Source organism: Haliotis cracherodii, unplaced genomic scaffold, assembly GCF_022045235.1.
Source record: "Haliotis cracherodii isolate W230 unplaced genomic scaffold, xgHalCrac1.p SCAF_17, whole genome shotgun sequence".
NCBI lineage: Eukaryota > Metazoa > Mollusca > Gastropoda > Lepetellida > Haliotidae > Haliotis > Haliotis cracherodii.
The window spans coordinates 22,735,156-22,753,616 of NW_027266272.1; the positions used below are offsets into that span (position 1 = coordinate 22,735,156).

The window sequence follows — 18,461 nt, forward strand, 5'->3', positions numbered from 1 at the left end:
TCAAAGCTGTCCCAAAGGCGGACCAGTATTGTGGATTAATGTTCCAGATCATCTCTGATGTAGTAAAAAACTATCTTCCTTGACGTCCCAGCGGAAGAATCACTGCTTCAGACAGGCATACCACTGAACCACACGTCAGACGTTGATCTTTCCTTAGCGCTTTTGAGCAATCATTACAAGCTGGAGACAGGCGCTCTACAAATTACTATTATTGTTGTTGTTGTTATTGTTGTTAAGCGCCTGTTTCCATCTGGTGATGATTGCTCAAAGGCGCTTGTAGTTGTTGTTATAATTTAATATTTTATTTTTTTTAAATTGTATTTTTATTATTATCAATATTGTTGTTGTTGTTGTTTTGTTGTTGTTGTTGTTATCATTATATGACATGAAGAATATTTAATATATAGTTGTTTTTCAATTTGACTTAAAAGATTCAAATACACATTTTATTTATGTACCATACATATGACACCTCATTGAAAATCATAATCAATCATTATTATTATTGTGTATTTATTATTAAATTTGGTGTGTTGTTAAAGTGAACATGGCTTTGTTTCAGGCAGCCAAGATGGCCAAGTACCTGAAATGGCAAAAAACAACAGACGCAGTTTTTGTCATATTTCTACTCGTTTGGGTCATCACAAGGATGATTCTATTACCATATAAGTAAGTACAACAGCTACACACCTACTGCCACTTTGCCGATAGTATTGTAGGTATCTTCCTATGAGGGCGACCACCTCCGTGGTCTAGTGGTAGAGCGTCCGCCCGCATCATACCAAAAGACATTAAAAGATGGTGCTTGTTGTTACCCTGTCTGGCGCTCGGCATTAAGGGGCTAAAACAAGGACTGGCCGGCTGAGAGTCAGTATACTGTGTCTGAGTGTTAAACTGTGGCATGATATCTCAGTGAGCTAGCACTATAAATCGGCATCAGTCCGTACTAGTTCAAGCAGCCACACACACACACAGGTGCATGCACGTGACGCGACTTAAAACCAATTTCACCTCACCTCACTCCTATTAGGGCTGGAATTGGTACTCCGGTACTTGGGTCGGGTGGGTCCTGAGTAGGTCCAGGGTACCCACAGGACTACCTGGACCCAGGTAATCATATGATATATTGTTTGATGATGATAACAGTTAAATTCCATGGTTACTCAACAAGTCGCTAAATGTTCCCATTTCTTTTGACTATGCACGCATTCCTTCTGACTTTTATATTTTTGAGTAAAGATAAAGCTTCAGTCAACTTCAGTGTATGCACGATCAGATCATTTTATGCGTGTATCTGAGCAGCCTTTGCCAGGACTCCAGTAAAACTTGAGACCTAAAGTGGGTAACCGGGTAGGGTTGGGTAAGAGGGTACCCGGGTAGTAAATTTGGACTCGTCCCAGCCCTACTTCCTATCTGAAAGTAAGTGAGTATGGTTTTACGCCGCTTTTAGCAATATTCCAGCCATATCACGGCGGGGGACACCAGAAATGGGCTTCACACATTGTACCCATGTCGGGAATCGAACCCGCGTCTTCGGCGTGACGAGCTAACACTTTAACCACTAGGCTACCCGACCGCCCCCTATCTTAATGTAACCTCGTGAGAGGTACTACTTTCAAGTGAGACCACCTGAGAGGTTTTACATTTGAATTGTAAGACATGCCTTGAAGTTTTACAGTTGAATTGTAAGACCTAGGTTTAACTGTTGATGTGCATTAAATGTTTATTTTTGACTGTTTAAGAGTCACAGCAACAAAATTTCACATGAAAATTCTGCAACATGAATTGAACCTTCCACCTCACATATCATGTACAGTATCATAACCCACTGTTTCCCCTCTGAGCCCTCTGAGGGCAAGTAATGAAAACTGTTCAGTCTTACATGTCATGACTTCAGTTGTCTGCATGCTGCACATGGTCTTTTTCTTGCCTGCTGTCATTGAATTTACTTTATACCGCATCTACTGTATTGTTTCACAAAAACGGTATTCCAATGTTTTTTTATTCTTTCCGGTGTTTGTTGAATTTGGACAGTTCATAAGTTAGTTAAGACATTTTTCGGTTGAAAATGTAAACCTCAAACTCAGGAAAAGCCCTTAGGCATTCTGCTCAGATGCTCAGATGCACAGATGCGTTCAATTTACCACATGGGCACAATGTGTGAAACCCATTTCAAGTATATTTCTGGAATGTCCTAAAAGTATAATATTCATGTCCAAAACATGTGTCTGTCAAAGAATTTAATCTCATCATTTGGACCATTATGAATGGAGGTCTCTAGACAGAAATCATTTTGGCTTTGGACTTTTGGCTGAAGTCTGAGACTTGGCTTAAAACTCACTCACTCACTCTTGGTTTTCAGGTTGATTTACACTGCAATGTTCGAGTCTACGACCATTGTGGGCTTCTGTGCAATATACTTCTTATACAACGGCCTGCTCATCGTCCTGCAGATTCTGCACATATTCTGGTTCGTCATTATCAGCAAGATGGCATACTCCGCCCTGAAAAAAGGAAAAGTAAGTCCTGTACTCTCTTCATACCTTCAGAGGGGCGGTCGGGTAGCCTAGTGGTTAAAGCGTTCGCTCGTCACGCCGAAGACCCGGGTTCGATTCCCGACATGGGTACAATGTGTGAAGCCCATTTCTGGTGTCCCCCGCCGTGATATTGCTGGAATATTGCTAAAAGCGGCGTTAAACCATACTCACTCACTCACTCACTCATACCTTCAGAGCAGGAGAGTTACAATCATATATACGTCAAGTCAAGAAAGAAAGTCCAGGGGTCCTTGTCATAACCCACGCTGGGATCAGGGCTAGAATTGGTCTATAGCGATCTATCCTTGTCTGTTGTCAAGGACTTGCATGCCACAATGGTACTGTGACAACGTCAGTGGGGCTCGTTAATTACGAAACTAGGTTATGAATATTATATGCACACTTTCTACCCCACCCCGCGGGACCCCATGGCAAAGTGGGAATATTGCTGTTTGTGGCATAAAACAACATTCATTCCTTGCCCTGTGCCTTATCTGAAATATGAGGTAGCTAGACGAACATTGCAGTGTAGAATATATGAAAGACTTGAGGATGCACTTCATTTTCTATAACTGACCAGTTCGCGCTGTATTCCGCAATTCTGCGGCCGCAGAATATTTTGCAGAAATACCCACTCGGTGCAGAAATGTTCTTATCATGCAGAAAATAACATTTTGAGCAGATCTCGTGCAGGATTTGTCAAATACGAAAGCTGGTTTTCAATGTGTAAGCAGACATTTGGTTCCTTTTGAGATGAAGTTTACTTTTGTATTTTTGCTTTCCGAACATGCATATCAGTATGTTTACTCTCATCCGTGGATAAATTTATCATGAAAATGCCTGCCACAAGTCAAACATGTGCACAACTATGAAATTCACGCAAAATAAGATTATAAGCAGAATTTTGAGCTTTTGGTCTCGCAATACTGCGGGTACTGACCGACAGCAGTAGAGATGTAACGATTCACTGATACCTACGATATCATCGAAACTTAGGTACACAAGATAGTTGAAACGTCAGTTTGTGAGATCACGATATACTATAAATAAAACAGGAACTTATACAGTTACCTCCCATAATGGAAGCAGTAGCATAGCGCCACCTGTAAGCAGAACACAAAGACAAGGATGTGCCGACTTACTTGAGATAACAAATAAATGTATGAAAGAAGAGGTTTTAGAACTGTATTAAAGAGATTTAATCATTTCTTACTATTTGATGTGTATCTTGATACCAGTAGTATCGTCAGTCCGTATCGTGATACGAATCACATTGCAAGATACCAGTTGTTATCATATAATGGGTAGGTTTCTCGGCAGGATAAAGCCAACGGTTAAAAACGATATCCGTTGGGGTCATATGCGGATAGAGATGCAAATATCAAAGGTCAAGTAGGACTACTTTCACTGTTTATAAACAAACATGGCGTCGCCCTCGTCATTCGGCGATCGAGTCAGAATTAACCATCGTGAATCTGGATAAACTACAGGGATAATTGCTATCATTATCAAACGAACAGTCTAATATACTGAAAATCAGTGTCTAACCGTGACGTAGCTAAGGCATTTTATAAGTTTTGGCAACTTTCGAGATATAAATTTCGAAACAATTTTGCGAGGGCACAAGGCCTAGCCAAGCGGGATCAGTAGCCATATCTGTGCTTGTAGACCTCTGTGGCTTGAAACCTTCTCCACAAATCAAAATGGTTGGATTCGGCCGAAATATGTTTGAACTGATACCTTGTTTCGATTTGTTCACTGTGTGTACATCTGACTACACTTCTTAACGTTAGGACAGGACAGACCGACTGTCAACAACATCTGACCGTGGCAGTGACGTCTCATAGACTAGGGTTAGAGTAGCTTCCCTTTGACAAAGGGCAGTTACTCTAGCGGACAGACCGATGGATTGCCACGAAAGGCAATTAAAAACAACTGTTGTTTTGCGTATAAGTTGCTTCGCCACTGTATATGAAACAGATTTCAGTTGGAACTATATTGGCTACTGTCACAGTCCTACTGACACATCACTTACCCTGTGACGTACTAAATATTAATGCGCACATTCCATGAAAACTCGCAATGATTCGGTAATGTTTGTGAGAGAGGGAAAGCGATTTTAAAGCATAGAATTAAAGAATGACATTATATGATAAAGAGGTTATCACGCTTGTGTGTTTGGGGATGGTAAATATCCTGTATTAGGAATAAACACTATGTATTTAGCTCGCCAAGGCTCGCTAAATACAATGTTTATTCCTAATGCAGGATATCTACCATCCCCAAACACACTCGCGTGATAACCTCTAGATACTCAGCTCTAGACAGCAATGTTCATAATTGTAAGGGGCCCTGGGGTCAGTGAGATTTGAGACAGAAGTATTAAATAGACTGCTTAATTTAAGGGGTTTTTAACACAAGGTTATGACAAGGACTGCTAGACTTTTATTCGTATTTCCTATAACTAATGGTGCTACTGGTATACTTAAATTAATACAGTGGCATGATTTCTATAATATTTTACCCTGTCCATAACAATAGTAGAGTGTTTCAGCTGCATGATGTATAGCCCAATATGTTGCACTAAGGAGGTATGCATGCTGTAGGTGCTGGAAATCTGGAAAGCTTTGCATCTTGAAATTATTGCGAGTGGCTAACAATTGCCTTATATGCAACACCCTGTTTAGCAAAAGCTATTTTTGCATGTTATTTTTTACGAGAAGGAAACGGCAAGATAAAATGCTAGCTCTGTGTCACTCAGTGATGTTTAAACTATAGATGCATGTGTTGTAGTTGACAAGGAAGATTGGAGCTAGTTTATCTAACAGTATAGACTGGCTGGTCGTCTGTCATAAGACCCTGATACAAATATATCCAATACAGACCATGCAAGTCTATAAAGTTGGGCAAGTCTAGATTACTGCAGTTTCAGGAAATGTAGAGAGTCTGGGCTCCTTTTTATTATATTTTGTATTAAGATAATTCAACAACTGTTTTTTCTATAAGATATGATCATTTCAGAGACTAGATGTAAGTCTAACTGGCTGGCATATGTCTGGTCCACTCAGTGTCATATAAGCAAGTTGACGAGATATGGTAGGTTATTGAACTTTCCTGACTAAACTGTTGACTCTGACAATGTGTATTGAAGGCAACTCAGGATGTGAGGGATTATCAGTCAATCATGCACTGGCTGGAGTGTCGAAAGGGATTAAAAATATACGCCTCCTATGTTTTTTTTAAATGTTGGCCTCAATAAATAACTGTGTGATGAAACTATTGTGAGTGTGTGTCACTTGCCGTTTTTACAGTACTTTCCTGATGCCAAAACTTTCTAGATTTACAGTATTTGTGATGGTGATGTCCTGACCTTCATATTGCCATTTATTCCTATAAAACTATAAAACTTTCGTTGAGGACTCTCTCCAAATTCAATCATCTACTAAATTAACAATATTTTGTATAGATTTTACCATCCACTACCTCACATCATAAATCCAATTCAATGCTTAGCTGCATATGTTACAACATATGATCTATACGGAAAAAAATAAATAAATTAGGATAATGAATATTTTGTTGGATATTATCACGGAATTGCACGCTCAGTCTTCACTGTTAATTAAATATCCCGATAAATATCCAAGGTCCTTCTCCTTTTTTTATTCAGTGTTTGTTAAGATCTTTGTCATTGTTCGTGCGGGGGCACGGGTGGCCCAGTCGTCTAAGGCGCCGCAATTCGCTGTGCAGAGTTGCGTTCCTTGGGCACGCCAGAAACCTATGATCGTGGGTTCGAATCCCGGTTTGCCCCAATTATGTTTCTAGGTTTGTCAGCACCATACCCGTGCTCGTGGGTTTCACCAAGTGGTAAACGTCTTAGACCTGCATCACTTCGGGCTTTCCTCCCACATTAAGCTGACACGCCGTGATATAACTGGAATACTGTTAAAAGCGGCGTAAAACCCAACTCACTCACTCACTCATTGTTCGTCCATCTGAAAATATTAATTCAGTTTATTATAACTGAAACTAGGTACCGTATTCGACGTAATACGCGCCAAGGGAAATAGGGGGCTCTTATTAGAATTTAATTTTGGTGAAAGAGTTGAAAGATCATAAATTTCATGGCTTACGCTTACAGCCTGAAATGATACAAAAGAAAAGTCTGTGCGTATTATACACGACAGATGTATTTAATTTCCGTAATTAAGGGTGCATATAACACACGAGTGCGTATTATACACGGATAAATAAGTCTTGTGTACATTGATCAGTCGGAAGGGTGCTAATTGGGATTGTTCACTAGCCAAAATATATTGCAAATATCGCCGTGGGTGCTTATTAGAGCGGGGCGCTTATTACGTCGAATACGGTATGTTCCTTTGGCTGAAGAACAAACATGGTTGTCACATACATAAGTTTTAAGTCGCTCATTTTGTTGAGCCACTGAGTATTACATCAAATATTATTTGGCCAAGTTGATAACATTTATCAGCCTTACTTATAAAGAACTAATGCTCCTCTCCAAAAATAAATATCAGTGATATTCTTCAGTAAGTTACATCTTCTAACAGAAACTATAATAATAATAATAATAATAATAATAATAATAATAATAATAATAATAATAATAATAATAATTTTTTATTAAGGTGTCACATGGTACATCAATAAAATATATATTGGAATCCTTGAAACTAATTATAAAAACAAGAACTATATCTTAAATATCTTTCTTGTCCTTATTTCTGGGGAATATATGTTTAAGTGACTGTTGTTTCGAAATGTGCTTGGACAAATGTTTGCACAATTACTAATGCAAGAATATTTATTTCACCTTTTCATGCATCCATTACTTATTTTCCTTTTTTAGCCCAAGCTGATAGCGGAGCGTCATGTCTTTCATAGACTTGTCATTGTATTTGGTGGTAGTTAACGCTACACTTCCACATACAAATAAGGCATGATTATCACCTGCATGAGAATAGTGCATCATGGGAGGTATATGGTTTGTTACACTGTCTTACTAACACGTGTGTGTTTTGGATTCAGTAGTTTGCTGTTACTTACCCCCTCTTTATGGTTGGCTTCATATCCTCATTGAGATCAGTTTGCTTCATTGCATTCATGAACTTTTAATTAATCATTATTTTACTAGTGTTAACAAACCCTACTAGGCAACATCCCTGTTGATGGCCATGATGGACACTGGGTATGGAAACTCCTTGAATGCAGCTCTCTTCTGTGACTGGGTTGACGACACCATGTGTGATTGTGTGTCAGCATGTGTGATTGTGTGTCACCATGTGTGATTGTGTCACCATGTGTAATTGTGTATCTCTTTGTGTGATTGTGTGTCTCTATGTGTGATTGTCTCCATGTGTGATTGTGTGTCTCCATGTGTGATTGTGTGTCTCCATGTGTGATTGTTGTCACCATGTGTGATTGTGTCACCATGTGTGATTGTGTGTCTCTTTGTGTGATTGTGTGTCTCTATGTGTGATTGTGTGTCTCCATGTGTGATTGTGTGTCACCATGTGTGAGTGTGTGTGTCCATGTGTGATTGTGTGTCTCCATGTGTGATTGTGTGTCTCCATGTGTGATTGTGTGTCTCCATGTGTGATTGTCTCAACGTGTGATTGTGTGTCACATGTGTGAGTGTGTGTCTCCATGTGTGATATTGTGTGTCTCCATGTGTGATTGTCTCCATGTGTGATTGTGTGTCTCCATGTGTGATTGTGTGTCTCCATGTGTGATTGTCTCAACGTGTGATTGTGTGTCACCATGTGTTAGTGTGTTTCCATGTGTGATTGTCTCCATGTGTGATTGTGTGTCTCCATGTGTGATTGTGTGTCTCCATGTGTGATTGTGTGTCTCCATGTGTGATTGTCTCAACGTGTGATTGTGTGTCACCATGTGTGAGTGTGTGTCTCCATGTGTGATTGTGTGTCTCTTTGTGTGATTGTCTCCATGTGTGATTGTGTGTCACCACGTGTGATTGTGTGTCTCCATGTGTGATTGTGTGTCACCATGTGTGATTGTGTGTCTCCATGTGTGATTGTCTCCATGTGTGATTGGATGTCTCTGAGTGATTGTCAGCATGTGTGATTGTGTGTCTCCATGTGTGATTGTGTGTCTCCATGTGTGATTGTGTGTCACCATGTGTGATTGTGTGTCTCCATGTGTGATTGTCTCCATGTGTGATTGGATGTCTCTGAGTGATTGTCAGCATGTGTGATTGTTTGTCACCACGTGTGATTGTGTGTCTCCATGTGTGATTGTGTGTCACCATGTGTGAGTGTGTGTCTCCATGTGTGATTGGATGTCTCTGAGTGATTGTTAGCATGTGTGATTGTGTGTCTCCATGTGTGATTGTGTGTCTCCATGTGTGATTGTGTGTCTCTTTGTGTGATTGTGTGTCTCTATGTGTGATTGTGTGTCTCCATGTGTGATTGTGTGTCACCATGTGTGATTGTGTGTCTCCATGTGTGATTGTGTGTCACCATGTGTGATTGTGTGTCTCCATGTGTGATTGTGTGTCTCCATGTGTGATTGTGTGTCACCATGTGTGATTGTGTGTCACCATGTGTGATTGTGTGTCATGTCTGTCAACATGTCAAGTTACTGTGGCCTATTAGATAGATATAGATGACTAACATGGTTACACTTCAGTTGTAACTACGACTGCTTGATGTTTAATTTGACCACCACCATCACTGCCTGTCATGTATCTAATGACTGTCACACACAGATTATGGACAAAGGTCATTCTACCATAGACTGCTTCCAAATGGAACTGGAGAATTTGCTTGGTACATGTCATGCAAACGACTAAGTTCAAGGTCACGAAATAGAATAGACTTAGTATATACCTTTATTAGGTTTTGGTCAAGATTACTCAGAGGTCAAGGTCAAGCCTTGAAAACATTAGCTCTACTTCACACGTCCCTATTATGGCGTCACAACATTCATTGTGATGCTAGAGATATGATGTCACACATCATAGCCATAAATTCCCATTTAGGCTGTCATCAGACTAAAAGTATTTCAGATTTTAAACAGACGTTCTCTTCACTGCCAAACTATCTTCTGATTAGTTTTGAGGGAAATCAGGCTTAATGCAACTATGCTTGTGTGAGACAGGAACACATTACTCCTTTCTTGTGTGTGCTATTTGATACACATCCAACAGCAGGCCTCAAAGTTTAAATTTTTTTACCAAGTAGCTATATGGCTACAAGTATTTGTTTCCAGGTAGCCAGTGGTAAAATTAAGAAGTCAAGCCAATAGTCTTGGTAGCCAAAAGCATTTGAAATTATCTTTTATAAAATAATTATTATTGTATATTTGTGGAAACTCTATTTGAGTTTCGTATTTGTGACTCGAACAATAATGCAACTTATGTAACTAGATTATATAGGTGTATCTTTGCTTATCCAATGAACTATCAACGAAAATAAAATACTAATTACATTAATATTTATGTATTTCGGTTCATTGTTGACTTTTGGAGGAATTATTTGCGAGTACAATTGTATATTTTTGTCTTCACATATGTGTAGCAATAGAATTTAGTCACCACAAGATATTTTTCAAGGTAGTCATTTGGCTTCCTCTGAATTTTAGACAGTAGACAAATTGAAATTTAGGTCGCATTGGCGACCATTTTAGTCGCAACTTTGAGGCCTGAACAGCCATGACTGCTTACTACAGGCTACAATAAAATCATATTTCTATATAGGCCAGCATCTCACAACAGGCTTCAGCAATGAAACTGTGCTTTTGTTGATATTATACCACCGCCTCTTTACAATGTAGGACAGCCTCCGTGGTCTAGTGGCAGAGTGTCTGCCCAGAAAAAGGAAGGTCCGGGGTTCAATCCCCGGCCGCGTCATACCAAAAGACGTTAAAAGATGGTACTTGTTGTTACCCTGTCCGGCGCTCGGCTTTAAGGGGCTTAAACAGGGACTGGTTGGCTCGGAGTCAGTATACTGTGTCTGAGTGGGATATTCATGTTAAACTGCGGCATGGTATCTCAATGAGCTAGCACTATAAATCGGCATCAGTCCGGACTATTACAAGCAGCCACACACACACACACACACACACGTGTATGCACGTCGCTATATTAGTGCAATAATCTTGGACTCGACATAAGCCCAATTTCACCTCACCTTTACAATGTAGTAGCTCAGTGCATTGATGAAGTGTTTGCAATGAGTGTAAGTTCTTGTTTGCAACACGATTTGATATGTAAGTGGTACAGCAGAAAGTCATCGTGAGCTTGTATTTCAGTATGCAAATATTCTTGTTATATCGTTTCAATAAAATGAGCTTTATCATTGAGATTTCTGAGTAATAATTTGATGTTTAATTAATTTTTTTTATTAAAAATTCTTAGAATGATTTTGAAAATGACTGTGAAAAACGTAATAATGTGTTCTTCATTTATATTATTGTTTTTATCATTTAAAGTACATTCACGGTTCAGTTAAGAAAAAAGGGAGATAATATGTGTATTTCCCACAGTTATCTCCCTTGAATTAATCACATGATGATTTTGTTCTGTGTTGTGTTTTCAGATTGCAAAGGATGACAGAAGTTCAAGCGATGAAGAAATATCGGAGGAGGATGTTACCAATCACAAGTCTGATCATGTAGCTAATGGCAACAATCTAACCAATGATAGCAGAGAAAAATATTTGTCAACCAATGGAAAGATTGGAACAAACGGAGACATTATTCTGTCCGACAGCAACCAGAACAGATTAGAGAGAGGGTTTTAGTGAGGATCTATTTGACTATACTTCCATGTTTTCACTTGTCATTGTTTATGATTACATTTACTAATATTCTTCATTCTTTGTTCTCACAAGATTCTTCACTGGAGTAGCATCAAATGAAGTTTAAAACTCTAAATGGCCATTAAGCATAGCTTTAAAACCATTTACTGTCTTTTAACATCTCACATTTATTTATCTTGTACATTTTATCATATCTTAACCTATGCAAAATCTGCAGAATATTGTAATGTATAATGTTAATGACACTTTGCAAATGTATGCAACTTTTGTATAGTGTCTTGATTTAATAAAATGCATGAAAAAACAGTATCTTATGAGGCGTATTATGAAGTACAAATTGTTGTTTATGTGCAGGTGCCCAGTTGATTTGTAGTCTAAGTGGTATGTATTGACTTTCTATGTGTGAAAGAAGTCATAGACAGATCAGATGTTTCCTCATTGCCTAATTCTCTGTGTTTGAAATTAGTTTCGAAATCAGCGGATGCTGCTGTTAAGATGATGTAATCTCATTAAAATCAGATCTTTTCCTCCAACGTGTCACCACTCTCCATCAAGATCTGATAAACCCTTCGTAGGATGGGACATCAGGTGAGCTCTTGAGGCTTCATAATTCTTAGTACGAGTCGTTGGCTGGTTGCACCGATCATGGCTCGTTCCATTCCTCACATGTACTATGTGTTTCCCCATGTGTACAATGTGTTTCCCCATGTGTACAATGTGTTTCCCCATGTGTACAATGTGTTTCTCCAAGTGTACAATGTGTTTCTCCAAGTGTGCAATGCTTTCAGTCCATTTCTGGTGTTCCATGCTGTGATATTAAAAAGAATATTGATAAAAGAGTGTAAAAATATACTCAATCATTCACTCGGTACGAGTGAGGAAAGTTTTCAGAGTATTTGGTTTTTGGATCTCAAAATGAGAGTATCTGGTCAGTTCTAAATGGAAAATAATAAGGTCCATCAATGTTTATACTTTTCTGTATGCCATGGTATCTACACATAAAAGGTTGTACTATTGAGACAACACATGTTTTGGGTTTGTTTCTTATGTTCAGACTGAAAATTAGGAAACAAGGACGCTGAAAGCTGAAACTGCAACTGCAGCAGAGAGTCAAATAACCCATGTTTTAAGTGCTGACATACAGATTGGACGGTTAGGTTTAGATGCTTGTGTATAATTGACATCTCTGGAATATTGCTGACTGTGGAGTTTAACAACAAAAAACAAGAAAAAGACATTTGGCTAAAAAAACTGCATCCTTCATTTTTATTTGACAAAGAAAGTTGGCTCAGGGTTCATCTGACACCTCCTTCATGAGGGTTTGTCAGATGGCGATGGAGAGAGGAATGGAATCATAAGCCTTTGTTAAAGTATGGGAGTTACGATCATCTTAGCGCCAAGATTGTTTTGTGCAAGTGGGCCCTGATGATAAAATTGATAAACATTGTGAAGTTGCTCCAGTAACAGAAGACTGTTTTCTAAGTCATGTTTCGTCAGTGAATGAATTCAATCATGTTAAAGCTGAATTGTTTTGACTGCATATGTTCTGCATCATGATAAAGCATCACATTCACCCCGGCCAGTTTCCTTCTAGATAACTGAAGCTACAATCACTATGATGCAATTACCTACCTTGAAACTAAGTAACTCAGGACATGATGTGTTATGGTTGTTATTATCTTTATTCAGGATGAGACCAGGGCCCCAGTCCACAAAGCGATCGTAGAGCTACGACTATCGTAAGCCTATGCTAAAGAATGGGAGTTACGATCATCTTAGCGCTACCTTCGCTTTGTGGAACAGTGCCCTGATCTGATATTTCCTTGTTATATTGTTCCATTAGTAATTTCAGTTATGCAGATCTTATTGTGATTAATATTTCTGATTTAATTTCTATTTTGACGGTGAATGTGTTTTTCTACGTTGAAGTAATATTAAATTATGTAACTATTGGTTGTGAGGCAGCCTGACCAACTTGATCAACGTGGTAACTTCCTGTGTTTTGAAACAGCTTTTCATGCATAGTGTTAAGGACACAAGTAAGGGGAGTAACTCTTTTCTAAGCTCAGTTAGTTTATCTGTTACATAATAGTGGATTAAATAAGATTTGATTTCTGCAGAAATAGCCTGCTGAGGTCCAACAAATTCTGTTTGTTTTCTGATATTTGATCAATTCTGCATCAAGTACCCATTTCTTATTTTTTTCTGCTGTTCCAAAATTGTGTCATGATCATCAGCGGTATCTAGAATCTTCTTGGAGCAAACGGGCATTAATTATTAGAATTTCCACATTCCTGTTTTCTTGATCTAGTCTGTTGTGTATCTTTACAAGACTTTATAACGTGGATGATTACTGGCCAGAGATATCTCTTTACGACTTTGTCTTCTCATCACCTGTGATCGTTCAGCATGCCGTATGCTGTTATTGACGTTAGCATGTATATACTACTCAAGACAAGTTAAAGAACACTATTGTTAATCTGTCATGGAGTGTAGGCACAGTCTTCCAATTGTGGGTGTTCTTTAACTTCTTTTGAGTAGTATGTTAATCTGGAAACGAGCTGAGAACTGTATCCATGCTCCGTTTCATATTTCCTTGCCTTCCGTTAATGTTTTGGAAACATTTACGTTTGACCTAACTTTCCTTTTCTAGAGGGAGACCATACCCCTGCTTGTGGGTTTCACCAATGTTGTAAACGTCTAAGACCCGCATCACTTGCGCTTTCCTCCCACATAAAGCTGACACGCCTTGATGTACTGTAAATCTTGAAACTAATGCAAGCGTTAATTAAATTAAAAAACTGTGAGTGGTCTTGGATTGCATGGTATTGTATATTCGATTTCGGCTTCTGTATTTCAATGTGTCCAAAAACAAATGTGAATTGTGAGAAAATTCATAAAGGATGCGATTTGTAAAAATGTATGGAAATATGTCTGGTGCTTATCTTTTTACCAGGTGTATAGGGATACTGATCCAGTCCTAGTCAATATTGAGTTAATCGGTTATATTGTATGTTTACCATTACTGATATTTCTGTTCCAGGAATGACGTATTCAAGTATTCTAGTCTTTTTAACATTTTTTATCAAATGTTGGAGAATGTAGTTTTAACTTATTTTCTTATTAGATGATTGATACTCAGTAAACATGGCAAAACTGTTTTCCTGACACCTGTTTAACTACGTTGTGTTGCTATGTATCTAGGCAGGGAATATAAGTACTATATCGCCCGTGATGTGTGTGGATTGTGTTGTTGATGGGTTCTGTATATGTGTGAGGGTTGTTGTTATATGATATATTTCCCATCTGTAATATGTTTTATTCCCCCCCCCCCCCCCCCCCCCTCACAGTTCACAGATTTCACAGATGTTTAATTTGATCACATGGAGTACCGATGCTACAGTTCTATTTCCAAGTGGTAGTAGGCATCCATGTAATATATGTTGCTCATCTTAATGGAGGAAGTTTTGTTTTTTTGTTTGAGGATGTCATTGAGTGCTGCTCAGCATGATCCAGAATTCATGTGTCCAATGACATGAATACATCGCAATCGTGGGAATACATTGCAGTTCCCAGTACCTCATTCTTGTCTCTGTGGGATTCCAAGGCAGAATAGGTCCCCAGTATCCCATTCTTGTCTCCCTGTGGGATTCCAAGGCAGAATAGGTCCCCAGTACCTCATTCTTGTCTCTGTGGGATTCCAAGGCAGAATAGGTCCCCAGTACCCCATTCTTGTCTCCCTGTGGGATTCCAAGGCAGAATAGGTCCCCAGTACCTCATTCTTGTCTCTGTGGGATTCCAAGGCAGAATAGGTCCCCAGTACCCCATTCTTGTCTCCCTGTGGGATTCCAAGGCAGAATAGGTCCCCAGTACCCTATGCTTGTTTCCCAAGACTGGGCTTTGCTCTGACGAGAAAGAGTGATGGCAATGTATGAACGGAGTGTTTTGTGTTGCCACACCCAACAGGAGGGATTTATTATCTGCTGAGCAGTGCACAATAACATCATGCAGGCAATGTAGCATCATCTCTCTCATATTTATTCTTCTAAGTTCAAATTTCTATCTTTTGGGAAATAATCATATTGATGGAAAATATATGTGTTGCAATTGGAATCTGGGAAGAAGTCCTTTGTTTTCAATTGGTTGATTTTGTTATCTATATGTTATATATAAGTGTCCTTCATTTTATGATTTGGAATAATTGCTGAAAAGAATGTTTATATTATTAATCCATATCATTTTTTTATCATAATGGTATATGCATATTCTTTCTGTTTGCAATATTGGGTCTGTCGCATTTCTTACGTGTTGACAGTCTTGTTGACTTGTTACCTTTCATACTAAGTAGTCACAATGTCTTTTAAATATTCTTGGTTATGAAACATTATTTATTCTCTTAAGAACAGTTTAGTTATTGTAGGCACAGGTGTACAAGTTGTTTTAAGAATTGCACAGTTGTGTCCCTTTGTCTTGCCAGGATCTGCTGACTGGGATTTGAATTTTACATTATTTTCTGTCATTTGTTTTCATTGGTTGCACCTGTGTGGTAAACATCTTCTACATGAGACCCTTTGGGCTTTCCTCCCACATTAAGCTGACACACTATGATATGGCTGAAATTGTCTGACAATGCAAGACCAAAATCACTTTCTGGCACGGGTCTTTATTTTCCATGTTATGATCTAATTTTCTTTTTATTTAAGTTTCATTTCTAAGTCTGTGGTATCATGTTTTAAAGTCATAGCACATGTTTGTATGTTTTTCAATAATGCCTTTCCTAATAATCTTGCGAATAGCGGCAAGATTGCTGAGGCCATGTTGAGTGATATCACTCTCGCTCATTAATATGATCAGAGATTATGACCTTCAGTTGACTCTTGGTGTCATCACAGTAGAAGCCTGTACACTACCCTTTCCCCAACAAGAAGCTGGCATCACCTGATGCTACTGAAGTGCTGTTCAAAGGGCTTAAGAGGCGGAGGGGTAGCCGAGTGGTTAAAGCATTCGCTCATCTCACCGAAGACCCTGGGTTTGAATCCCCACATGGGTACATGGTGTCCCGTGCCGTGACATTGCTGGAATATTGCTAAAAGCATTGTAAAACCAAGCTCACTCACTCAAGGGCAAAGATTTTTTCCTACTCACTAACTTATTACAAAAATATAGTTTTCCTTTTACTGTTGCACCCTTATTATTCATTTGAGGAGAAGTTTGGTATATGACAAACTGAATGTCATGCCAGGATCCGCTAATTGTCAGTTTGAATCCCAGACACATCCTGGTACTTGGTTTGTCAGCACCATACCCATGTGGAGTGGTTAATTCACTTCAATTTCTTAACACTTGGCTTGATTTCAATTTGAATTCAGATTTGTTTGTGGGTTTAATTGACTATTTTATCTCTTTGACTGGTATATAATAAAACACTGTGACCATTTTATACAACTATGCATCTTGACGGTTATTGTTGCTTCTTTTATGTGGTAATACTGGCTTTGTAACATTCCTACGCATCTTGCAATTTAGCCATGCTTGCCTGAGGCTGAGATCTTTGTTTGTTTGTTTGTTTGTTTGCATGTCATTTATGATAGTATGTATGGCTTTATATTCAGTTGTGAGGTTCAACCTTATTAGAGTGTGTGAGGCAAGTAGTTTCTTCATTTGCTGCACAACATATATATGTAGTTTGAAGCACGACCTACATGTATGTATATATATTAATTGTAAACTTAGGCCTTAAATTATTTTGTTTGTTTTATCGATCCTTTAAAATTGAATGGTTCAGAAGAAAAGAATAATCAGAATGGCAAGGTTCTTATTAATGCTAATGGTAAAGATCACTTTGTGAATAGGAATAATGCAAGGGATTTTTGTGGGACTATAGGAGAAATTTTTCCAACGATCATTTGTCATTTCAAGTCAAATATTAATGTTAAACTCTGATCAGCTGTCAGACCAATCCATAAAAATGAAATGCCATGTATTAGATTTGTAATATTTCTAGGGGTCACGGTTGGCCCAGTCGTCTAAAGGCGCTGCGATTTGCTGTGCGTCCCTTGGGCATGCCAGAAACCTATGATTGTGGGTTCAAATCCCTGTTGATCTCACTTGCTGTAATATTTCTAAGGACCGAAACTAGTTTTTTTATAGATTTTTCACCTTCAGTTCCAAACCAAAATTTAAGAAGATTACAGTTTCCTGCACAATGCATTTTATGTGACATCTTTTTTCGACGTACCGACCTAATTTATCACTATCAAAATCAGTAAACTAACATGGCCGAAGCAATGTTGAAGAATTAGCTCCTTGTCATAGATCAAAATGTAAAAACTTGAAATTTTGTGATCTTTAGATTCCAATACTGCAAAAGCAATCTTCAAGGAAATGAGGACCTCTTTTCATCTTAAATACTGATTAGGTAAAGTTGCGTCCCTTGGGCATGCCAGAAACCTATGATCGTGGGTTCGAATCCCAGTTCGCCCCAATTATGTTTCTAGGTTTGTCAGCACCATACCCGTGCTCGTGGGTTTCACCGAAGTGGTAAACGTCTGAGACCTGCATCACTTCGGGCTTTCCTCCCACATTAAGCTGACACGCCGTGATATAACTGGAATACTGAAGCGGCGTTAAACCCAACTCACTCACTCACTCACTAATTAGGTAGGAAGTCTGCATATACTTCACTTTTGAACAGTTTGTATGTCTTGAGATGTCAAAATAGAACGTGATCATATGGTGGCTGATTTCATGGTTCGTGGGCAATACATTGTACAGTGACACATATGGCTGATTCTATACTTCTGTGTTAACATGTGTTAATGTATAGTAAATTTATCGTTGTGGGGATAACTGAAGACCAAGGTTTCATAATGTCATGATGTGTACTGACATGTCTATCCAAGGGAGACCACTCCCGTGTATTTTCTAGTCTGAGCCATTATCTACCTGTTGTGTGCTTTTGTGCAGGTACAAACATTAGAAGACTGGCATCAACTCTTGATAAACTAGTGTTGCACAAGACAAGCATATACAATTGCTTTTTTATACAATTTTTAATTAGTGTCGTGGTTTGAATTTGGAATGTTTGACAGCTACTGTCAGTGCATGCATGCTTGTAATG

General features: G+C 38.7%; 1 protein-coding gene across 1 annotated transcript in view; it reads left to right on the top strand.

Moving 5' to 3' along the window:
• The window catches only part of LOC139464964 (ceramide synthase 5-like), a 62,943-nt gene extending 48,275 nt beyond the window's left edge, over window positions 1-14,668 (top strand). The window contains exons 8-10 of the mRNA XM_071246597.1: window positions 563-669; window positions 2,363-2,519; window positions 11,120-14,668. Of these exons, the coding sequence (XP_071102698.1) occupies window positions 563-669; window positions 2,363-2,519; window positions 11,120-11,323 (468 nt within the window). The 3' untranslated portion in view covers window positions 11,324-14,668. The remainder of the gene's footprint in view (window positions 1-562; window positions 670-2,362; window positions 2,520-11,119) is intronic.
• The last annotated feature ends 3,793 nt before the right edge of the window (window positions 14,669-18,461 follow it).